Here is an 11,093-nt window from a genome sequence, read left to right as displayed (position 1 = left end):
GAGGGGGGCAGCCTGAAGAGGGCTTCTGGCCAGCTAAGGTGACAAGAAGGGCCAGAGAATGTTCCTTGCACTAGCCCGCTGGTTTGAATTGAATCTTTGTGGCCTAATCAATGGTCTTATTGGATTACTGGCCACTGCTGTGTTCAGAGATATTGTTTCACTGACAATGAAAACAGCAAAGAGTTGGTGGCTGGGTGGGTGGGTAGTGGGTTGGAAGGCGAGTGGTGGAGAGAGGTAGGGGCCATTTCAGGGGTATGCGTGCATGAGAGAGAGCGTAGGCAGCCGAAGCACTAATGACAAGTTTTGTTCCCCTTTTTTGTCTCCTTCAAATATGCAGGTTAAGATTGCGAGAGCTGAAGATGGCTTTTAGGGTGCAATCATTTGAATACTGAAGGACCTCGCTGGGCTTTTCTCTTTGACCGAATCACATGATGACACAGGAAACTTAAACACAATTCTCATTTAAGAGGAGCCCAGCATTGTTGTGGTGATCCGGCTGGCTAAGTCATCATTGCCTTCATAAATTTTGCTATGTGTGGATTTTTTCATTACCCTTTGTTAGCTATCTCTCTTACACTCTGTCTCCCTCTCTGGCTCACTCCCAGTTTCTCTTGCCTACAACAGCGTAGTGACAAGATCTGCACGTTGCAGAATTCCACTGATTGGAGAGAAAGCCAACGGGAAAAATGAGATCAAAGTTCACTGACAGGCTGCAGCAACAAGGTACGCTGTAAAAAGTCAGTGGGACAAAATAACCAGCCGCGTTCTGGCACCGGAAGAACGACGTGTCCGGGAACTTTTTTGGGCTCCGGTCGACTCGTACCTCTGCGATTGTGTGCGGGAGGCTTGGTTGCGAGACAAGACCAATCATTTGTCTTGATACCCTGCACTGAGAGCAGGCAAACTGAGGGGGACGGAACGAACAAACCCCTCTATCAAGACCTGATCTATTTCCCCAAACAATTTTGTGTATTCATGAGGTTACGCAAATGTGGAGGCAGCAAAATTACCGTAATCAATTGAAACAGGCAGTGCGCATCCATGGCTCTGATTATTTGGAGATCATCTATCAGCCTGATGGCTGTGTAACGAGGAAAGGGGGGCATTGAATTACTATTGAGATTTACTGAGAAGTCCATGATCATTGGGCAAGGGAGTTTGGTCAGTGATAATAGGACTCCTTGGTCTGGCGGCGGCGGAAGTATTTCTCCAAACATTAGATAGCTGACTCTGCACTGCTGAAAGGTGCTGTTTTGAAACTAAAACCCATAGTGTCCGGACAGGCTGGTGAGCTGCATTCTCCATAATCTCCTTTTCCCCCCACCTGACAAAGGAAAATCAGAGGTGGACGAGCGGCGGCTCTAAGAGGATAAACTGAGCATGGAGGTCAGATACAACCAAGAGACTGAAGGGATGGTGCTGAAGAATGGACTAAAGGAGGGGAAAGATGGCAAGGACTCCCAGGGCAGCCTGACCAAAAGCTTCCTCAAGGACCAGCAGGACTCCTTTGCCCCCTCCGGGACCGTGGACACTTGTGACAAGAACAGAGGGAGCACAGGAGACCCAGACTACTGTCGGAGAATACTTGTTCGAGGTAATGTTCGTCCTTTGATTTCTAAGCTGTTATCAGTCTGTCGCACTCAGATGCATTTGACAAATTTGAAAAATGAGATTATCTTGAAAAAAAGTTGTAAAACAAGCTCCGTAATGTCACAGTGTGGTCGTTTAGTTCATTAAGAGGACGCCGACCGCTCATCAGCCTTTGTAGATCGGAAGCACTTTACTGAACTTTAAGCCTAACACCAGAAGGTTTTTCTTTTTTAAAATATAGTTTGATAAACTCACTTCTTCTTATTTTATTGCTCCAGGATTAAAAATGTAAGAGAACTGAATTATCTGCTGTGTTACATGCACATGCTTTTTTAAGACAATGACAAAACGTTTAGAATTAATATTTTAACATTAATTATTGCAACGATTTTAGGATTTGCTGTTAAAATAAGCAGATTTAAATGTGCCTTCCCAGGTATATCCCCTATATTTTCAGAGTTATAAAGTAATCAGAGGGAAAATACGCACACACTTTGTTATTATTGCTATTTAACATCAACAAATGATGCATCGCATTAAATGCATGAGAGAACAGCTAAGAGTGTCACTGTGTGTTTTCTGTCACGAGTGTTGGAAAACAAATAATAAATATAATACCTACACAAAACCACTTGTTTAATAAATGTAAAAAAGCACATTAAGGTTTTCAATTAAAATATTTTACTCTATAAATAAAATTATACAACAATTATTTATTCATTTTTTCACAGCATAATCTGAAATAATAGAAAACATAAGCAGACTGTAAAGATATGTTTTATTCTTTTGTCTTTTGTGCAGGGTCGTGTGAATGAAAAATAAATAGGCTCACTTTGATTTAATGTTTTTTATTATAAACTTAAATTAAATGTTCAGTTTTCTGCAAAGCATTTCACAGTCACACTGATGAAAAGAAATCATTTGGAGTACGTCACACTTCAATGTTACTCCGAATGCACCTCCACTCCTGTGGCTTTATGAAATATGATTCTAGTAATAATAAATCAAATTATATTAATAACTGAGATGATGTCAAATCTGTCTTCATTGTGTCCTGTTGCCTCTGTGAATTATTTTGCTGCTTGTTGCAGATGCTAAAGGCTCCATAAGAGAAATCATCCTGCCCAAAGGTTTGGACTTGGACCGGCCGAAGCGTACCCGCACCTCCTTCACTGCAGAGCAGCTCTACCGTTTAGAGATGGAGTTTCAGAGGTGTCAGTATGTGGTTGGAAGGGAACGCACAGAATTGGCCCGTCAGCTCAACCTCTCTGAAACTCAGGTATGCACCCAGCAACGCCGCCATGGATTTAAACAAAGTGTCTTTATGCACTGAACCATCAGCTTTTTCCTGTTAGCGTTTCAGCACGTAGGAAGGTGGATGTAACCACAAAATTAAATTAATTTCAGTTCATTTTCAAGCACATGAAATTATAACATTAATTATGACTCAGAGGCCATTTACTGTTTATTTAAGTTGGAATTTTTTTGTGTTTTAAGGAGATATTTTTACACATAATTACACTTTGATTGTGAAACATGATTTTCATGCTGGTCACTGGTTTGCATGCTTCATGGAAAAAAATCTTCAACCCACAGTAACCATTAAAAATCATATCTAAGCAGTTGTAACTTACTGTTTTAGAGAGACCCCAAAAACATTTGATTTGAGCTTCTAATAAAAAATGAAATTCAAATAGAGCAATCCTGTGTTTACTGTCTGACTGAGATGTGTGCTGGCCGTAGGAAAGCTCACGATTTGTCTTCATGCTGTACGTGTGGGGTCAGCACAGGTTCATGTAGTGGGTGAACTGTGTTTGCTCTTTGTACCAGATTCCACAGCGAGTCACTCCGGCGATCCCAGCCTGTTTCAGCGCCTGTGGCTCGTCTCTGGGATTTTTAACACCGGTGCTGTCGGGACCTCAGTTTGCACTTTGTGTTAATGTGGTTTTTGCCACAGCTGAATGAACTTGACCTTGAGAAAAGGCCGGCAAGAGGTCATAATTAGACACAACTAACAGCAACGGCTGTGCATATTTTAACCTAGCTGTGTGTTAACATTTTAAATGTTTTACATTTTCATTAGAGCAACACAACCACTGTTCCCCACGCGCAACTATTCATTTTCTCATATAAACGTCAGACAGAAAACGAACTTATCAATGCTTAGTTTTCTGGAATGAGACTCGGCTGTGTGCAGCAGTTTGAAGCTCCAGTTTCACATCTTTGCACTGAGTCCACTCAGGACACCACCTTGTTCAGTCTTTATGTTGTGGACGGAGATTATTGGACAGAGCAGTGGCGTTTCTTCACTTTGTGTAAAGAATTAACCCACAGACTATAGCGAGGAGGGAAAGTATTCACGTGTGGAGTAGCACCAGGACTGAGCTGGGCGCTTGCTGATGATTGGTACGTGTATATTTTGCTCCTTACTAAAATAGTCTCATGTGTCGGCTACATTTCATATTTTAAATTATACGGCTTATTAAAACGGAACTATTAAAATGTCACATTAAATAAAATGATGGATAAAAGAAATGTAAATATAATAAAAATGGACGAAAGGCGTAATTTATTGTGAAAGTACAACAGCGAGCCTATATTAAGCACCGTGAGGTAAATATAAATACATAAATATTTATTTATTACATAAACATTTTATTTAATAAATCATAAATCAAAATGAATTAAAAATGGAATACTTGCTAGTTTAACCAGTTACAGCAGTAATATCCTCAGGCATGGAAATACATTTTTCCTGCTGCAGATTTCACTTTCACAGTTTTCAATAAATCTCTAAAATGTTAGAAATATATTTTATTATGACTAATTTATTTAATTCAAATTAAGTTGAACATTTTCTGTTCATCACATATTATTTTTAAGGGGCAAAAAGTGTCACTGTCAAATATTACATTTAAGATTTCTTTCATTTGTCTGAGGATATTTCGCGAAGTTTCGCCTTCATTTCCAGGGTCGGTGAATCCTGTGGTGGTAATAAAAGAAGTCGCTGAAGTCATTGCAGTTAATTATCCCCACTCTGAGTGAAGATACAGAGAAACAAGTATGGAGCAGGTTTACTGTGAATGTGGTATTCAGGCTTTTGTTTCCATAGAAATATGTTGAGATTTTAAGCTCTTAATGTTAATAGGAGGCTATTTTAAAGAACACAAATGCTGACGAGTCACGTTCAGAATTGAGCAGCTGGTTATTAATCTTTGTGGGTCATTTATTGTCCAATAAATAACATCGCAGCGCAGCAGTCAAACATAATGGGCAGATTCCCATGTTTTTGTTCACCGATGGCTCTGTTGGGTCGTGTGTGGTTTGTGCCACGTTTGACTGAATCACCTGTCGGTTAGTCTGCATGACTGAATGGAGTCACTGTATTTTGTGGTCATTGTCTGTGCTTATTAAAATGTCTGCACTTATATGGCTGTTACACTTTAGCACGGCTGTAACGCTGCATCTGCACGGGGGAAGGGAAGGCAGCTGCCGCTGTACTCTGTGCAGACGAGCTGTTTTAGACTTCACACAGCAGATATCAGTGAATATTAGTCTTTCTTTCATTTTATACCAGCACACAATATTTATATATTCATGCACAGGATTTGGATCTGTGAGCATGCGCTCTACGTATAGCACAGCCACAGAGGAACTGCATATGATTATTATTTCTCAGAAGGCTCTCTCTTTTGTGTTTGAATCTAGGTGAAAGTCTGGTTCCAGAACCGCCGTACTAAGCAGAAGAAGGACCAGGGGAAGGACTCTGAGCTGCGTTCGGTAGTTTCAGAAACAGCAGCCACCTGCAGTGTCCTCAGACTGCTGGAGCAGGGCCGGCTGCTGACGCCTCCCGGCCTGCCGGGCCTCCTGCCTCATTGCGGCGGCGGCACTCTGGGCTCTGCCCTGCGGCCGCCCTCCATGGCCATGGCCAGCAACGGCAGCAGTAGCAGCAGCAGTAGCGGAGGAAGCACCGGCACAGCAGGCGGCAGCCCCCCGCTACCCGCCGTCACCAGCTCAGGGACAGTGGCAAGCTTGCAAAGCTCACCGGCAGCTCACAGCCTTTTCAGCTTCCCTATGCCCTCCTTACTCAGTGGCGTCGCCACCCGCATTTCCTCCAACCCCCTCTCCATGGCGGGCTCCCTGGCTGGAAACCTGCAGGAACTTTCTGCTCGCTACCTGAGTTCCTCTGCCTTTGAGCCTTACTCGCGGACCAATGGCAAAGAATCCATGGACAAGAAAATCCTGGAATAATGTTTTTACATAGACGGAGTCCTGTTTCCTCAGGACACGTGCCGGTTATTTTCCTTGGCTGTTATTGTCATTTTCTGGTTTCGAGCTGTCTCTTCATCTGTCTGTGTCATGTTTTGTAGCAGTTCATGTATTCCAGTTGCGCATCTGGCGCCTTGTACAAGGAAGCAAACATAAGCTCGTCTTAACAAAGAAAAGGTGGCAGTGGGGAGATTTTGCACAAGAAGTTCATAAAGGACTTTATAAAAGAGAATTAGAGAGATATACACTGGGAGAGTACTAACAGATGTCTTTCTGTTAATAAACAAATATTTAGTCCAAAAACCAACTATATACTGAAGCGCGTAGAGAATACAGCTGCTACTGTGGTGCATACAGGCTACGGCAGGGCGCTGAAGACTGGTGACGAGAACTGTAAAGTTATGGTGATGTTGTTGAACTGTGTTCTTTGATTGTGATGGGTAGGTGCGTGTCAGAGCAGTGAGTAGATATAGACAAACAACATGAGACGTCAAACACCTGAGCAGCAGTTTGTGTCATCCTGATAATTCAGCGCTTTTAAAATTTTACCTTAGCAAGGCCAATTTCCTGAAATAGAATTAAAGAAGGGGTCGAGTGTGCGATTACAGGCCAGAGTGAAACCCAGGCGATCAGAGATGCAGATGTGTCATAAGAGCATCTTTTGTAAATCTGTATTATCTTTGAACCAAAACAGAATCCCGAACAATGTCGTCATACAGCATGAGAGCTGTTCACACACACACACACACACATATATATAAGTGTGTGTGTGACTGTAATTCCACTACGAGTTCTCCAGGTTCTGGTGTACAGTTTCTGTTGCGTGTTGGAGCTGAGCACAGGTACGAGCTACTGAAAGGGAGAAAAGGCTTTTCAGCTGAAACTGTTTGCTTTGTTAAACGCTACAAGGTAACAGCTTTTTCAATCATTAAGACAACCTGTGCAAAATTTCTTAAATCCACAGCCTTCAGAAAAGATTAAGGCCGATGATTCTTGTGGAGACTGAATGAAATTATTGTAGTACTCAAGTACTGGAAATGCAAAATGTACCTTAAAGTTGTTATTTTATTGTAAATTATTTACTTCTGTAATTAATAGATTATTAGTATATCTGGAAAATAATGAATGAATGAATGTATTAGCAGGGTTGAGGATTCAATCAAAAGCTCTTTGGTGCTGTTGTTGTGAAATATCTTGAAATTTGTGAAACGTGTGGTTCAAATGTTGATATATATTATGTATACGGCTGCAGACAAAGACAAGTGTGTTTTTTTTCTTCCATACATGTTGCTATAAATTAAGTTATGATAAATCTCATGACTGTCATACCTCCTCTACACGCGCCTGATGTGATGCTTGCTGATGTTGTTCCCACTCATCCTTTGACTGGAGGGAACAAAAGCTATGAAGCAACACAGTGGACTAACGTGTTGCAGTGACAGTGTAATTTTATTAGGGCTGTACAGCTATTTATATAAGCAAACGTTTTATTAATTTTGTACAAAAGATATCAGAAACAGTAGAAAAAACTGCCTTTTTTCCTTTTTCCAAACTCTAAAACAATGAAATCAACAAAGGCCGGAGCAGACGGCGGAGGCAGGATCTTCTTGCTGCGAGGCAGCAGTGCTAACCACCGTCCCACCATGCTGCCCCGGCTCCTACGTTCTCCCTGTGGGTTCTCTCCGGGATAATGGTGCCAGTTCAGTTCAGACATTCGTTTCACTTTTCACAAATGTGAGTTTCTGTATTTTCTGACTAAAATCTACACAACAAAAGGAAACAGTTGACTAGAGCGTTCGTTTCCACATCTGGTTCGCCCTTTTGTTTTCCTGTGAACTCGAAACAATAACCTTTAGGGCTAGCAGCCAGTATCCTGTTTTTCACCTGCTCCACCAACTAATGAGTCGGCTGGACGGGAGAGCTGCAGCGTTCACCCAGTCCTCCAAACACACTTTAACAAACTCCTCCTAAAAGTTTCTCTCAGTCTAATTTCAAGTTATTTTCAGTAAATTTGAAGAAAACAAAATTTGCATAGAATCGTGTTTTTAGTCATTTAACACATTTGCATAAATGAATATTAGAAATAAAAGGAAAACTTCCAAAGACCTCTTGTAATCATTGGTCTCGCTCTCTGTTAGTGAAAACACGGCTAAAACGTCTTGAACCTCGACAACTGTCGATAGCAATGAAGACTCATAATAATATAACGGTCGTGTTTTATAATTTAACGTTAACATAGCAGCACACAGTGGCGGTTTGTCAGACGACTCTGAGAACTCTTAGTTTGTTTGTTCTCTTCTGAGTTCAGCCCTGCTTGTTTCTGCAGAACAATAACACCAGACATGTAAAACTGAGGCTTTTTGTTCGCAGAGCCAAAGAAACCAATCCTTCCCACTGTGTCTTGGGAATCTCTCCAGAGGAAAAAATAAAGGTTACATTTATGCCTCCTATGCCTCTCAACCCCATTCTGGAGGCCCCCATCCATTCTCTCCCTTCACCCTTAGTCCAATTAGAAGAAGGTCGGGGAGGTTTTTGTAAGTGTGCTGGGTTGTTGAAGGGGTATCTGTGTTTTTCATGTGCAGACCACCAACATATTTTCTCTCATTACATCGTCCTGTCTTTAAACTCAGGTCTTAGGAGATGACAGAAAGCCTACATTCTGTCCAGTATTCAGTATCTGTATTTGGCCCTCGGTTAAGCTAGTACGTCCCACTATTCATCACTCACTGAAGACAAAAACAACAGCCCCCGGTTGCTTTTCAGGCTGGCGAAGAGTCAGAGCACTAGCCAAATATTTCTATAACATTAACTCGTAATGACTCCTTGAATTTCTTTACAAATAAAATTTTAAATTATTCCTACCTGTCCCACAGACGTATCATTAAGTACAACTTTAAAACTATTCATATTTATTTAGACTTTTTTCTCTCTGATTGATGTTCCTCAGTTAACCTCAATTAATACTTCCTCCCAACCATCTGCATGTCTGAAGCACATTTCAACATAATCACTCAAACGGTAAATGGTCTGTATTTGTATCGCGCTTTACACATCCAGTCATCCACCCATTCACACACTGGTGATGGCAGCTACATTGTAGCCACAGCCACCCTGGGGCCCTCTGACCACCACCAGTAGGAAAAGGGTGAAGTGTCTCGCCCAAGGACACAATGACCGAGACTGTCCGAGCCGGGGCTCAAACCGGCAACCTTCCAATTACAAGACGAACGTCCAACTCTTGAGCCACGATCGCCCCTGAAGTCCAAAGAAATCCTACCATTAATTAATGCTTTGATTTTAAATATGATCAATCTATCTCTGTTATTGAGGGGTACGCACCACAAGCCTTTAGGTGGCAGTAAATAAAACAATATTTAAAACGCCAGCCTTGGACCCAGCTGTCTAACTGATCATCTGAAGAGGAATGGCTCATTCAGAATTCATCACGGTATAGAAACAGCAGCAGTGAAGGTGAAACATGATCTTCTGATGGCCACCATGCTGGCCTTGCTCCAGCATCTGTGTTACAGGACAGGTAAAACGATCCCTCGTTAAACTCAGAGCAGGGGTTTCCTGAGTCTGGATATGTTCATGTGGCGTCTTGCCAAACCACTTCAATCTACGTAACGTCAAGTTGAGCGCTGTGATTAAGTTGCACTTCTTCAGTTTTTTCAATTTATTTCAATTCCATTCACTTTTAATGTCATAGAACCAAAGCACAAAATTGCCTGGAGGTGCTTTAGAGCAGCGGTCCCCAACCTTTTTCGCACCACGGACCGGTTTATGCCCAACAATATTTTCACTGACCGGCCTTTAAGGTGTTGCGGATAAATACAACAAAATAAAACCAGTACCGGTACCGAAAAAAAGAAGATTTATTCATAACACACGTGGAAAGACCCAGGAAAACAGAGTTAACGATAAAATCGATAACAAAATAACACTGAAAACCGATAAAAACCCTGAAAACTAAACATTTCACACCTGAGCCTCAACTCTCGCGGCCCAGTACCAAACAACTCACGGACCGGTACCGGTCCGAGGCCTGGGGGTTCGGGACCGCTGCTTTAGAGCCTACAATAACAGAAAATCCCAGCAATCACATGACCCCCTAGGAACCAACACTTGGCAACCGTGGGAAGGAAAAACTCCCTGAGCCGCCAGCTGGGGGTGAGGGGAGGATACAGGACAAAAACACACTGTGTAGAGAGATTAATAATAACTAATGATTAAATGCATTTGTTGTTGTTAAAAAGCTGAGTGGAGAAAAAACATGCATCATGGAAAGCCCCAGCAGAGACTAGGCCTATTGCAGCATAACTATGGAAGGACTCGGGTCACCTGATCCAGTCTTGACTATATGCTTTAGACAAAAAGAAAGTTTCAAACTCAGTGTTGAAAGCAGAGAGGCTGTATGTCTCCCAATGTCTCCTGAATCCAAGCTGGGAGCTGATTCCACAGAAGAGGGGCCTGAAAAAGTCGAGTAAGCCAGCATTCTGAGAGTGAAGTGCTCTATTAGTGCAATATGGTACTATGGGGTCTTTAAGACAGGCTTGCGCATTATTATTGAAGAGCTTGTGTGTGAGGAGAAGGATGTAATTTCTTGATTTAACAGGAGCAGCCAATATGGGAGAGATATGCTATCAGTACTCTCGCTATAATCAACAGAAGGCTTTTTAGGTCATTTTTAGGTCGTTGTTAGGGCAGCCTGCTAATAATGAATTGCAGCTGTAGAGCCTAGAAGGAATAAATGCACTTTTCAGGCATCACTCTATGGCTACGTTCACTCTGCAGGCGAAAGCGCATCAAATCCGATTTTTCTGACCCTCTGCGACCCATCTATCCCATCATGGTGTGACAGTGTGAACGGCACAAATCCCATATCTTCAAATCCGACCGGGGTCACCGTCGTATGTGGTGCTGAATCAGATACATATCTGATGTTTCAGAAAGCGGCTGCTGTTTGATGGTCATCTCGCATTAAATCCGTCTTTTACGTCACTGACACAAGACAGACGCTAATTATCGGCGCCGGAGAAGACATCACGAACGCTTCCTGACCATCCGGTGAAACTGTTGGGAAGACAACGCTGGAGAAACGTGAACATTTTCTTTGTTCTGTATAATCTGCAGATTCTGACAGAAATCTGCAGCTATCCTTCAAAGCACCGCTCCTCTAAAACAGCAATAAGGATCATTATTAGGTTATTTACATTATTATGTCAATAACAAAA

At 42.1% G+C, this 11,093-nt stretch overlaps 1 protein-coding gene across 1 annotated transcript; it reads left to right on the top strand.

Annotated features, from left to right (window-relative positions):
• Positions 1–721: 721 nt before the first annotated feature.
• Positions 722–7,154, top strand: vax1 (ventral anterior homeobox 1). Its single transcript, XM_085243124.1, has 3 exons — positions 722–1,594; positions 2,682–2,869; positions 5,299–7,154. The coding sequence occupies exons 1-3, from the start codon at positions 1,381–1,383 to the stop codon at positions 5,839–5,841; spliced, it is 945 nt and encodes a 314-aa protein (XP_085099250.1). The 5' UTR covers positions 722–1,380; the 3' UTR covers positions 5,842–7,154.
• Positions 7,155–11,093: the final 3,939 nt, after the last annotated feature.

The sequence above is a fragment of the Mchenga conophoros genome, linkage group LG13, assembly GCF_057382185.1.
Source record: "Mchenga conophoros isolate Kocher_MC1m ecotype Shallow Benthic linkage group LG13, M_conophoros_male_GT1.1, whole genome shotgun sequence".
Lineage (NCBI taxonomy): Eukaryota > Metazoa > Chordata > Actinopteri > Cichliformes > Cichlidae > Mchenga > Mchenga conophoros.
Note: the sequence above shows the minus strand (reverse complement) of the source record. Positions and strands in the feature narration are given on the sequence as shown.

Bases quoted from the DNA above. Each gene is read 5' to 3' on its own strand.
- vax1 (XM_085243124.1), top strand. From the start codon at position 1,381: ATGGAGGTCAGATACAACCAAGAGACTGAAGGGATGGTGCTGAAGAAT. The intron at 1,595-2,681 runs GTAATGTTCGTC...TGCTTGTTGCAG, and splicing joins TCGGAGAATACTTGTTCGAG to ATGCTAAAGGCTCCATAAGA. The intron at 2,870-5,298 runs GTATGCACCCAG...GTTTGAATCTAG, and splicing joins TCAACCTCTCTGAAACTCAG to GTGAAAGTCTGGTTCCAGAA.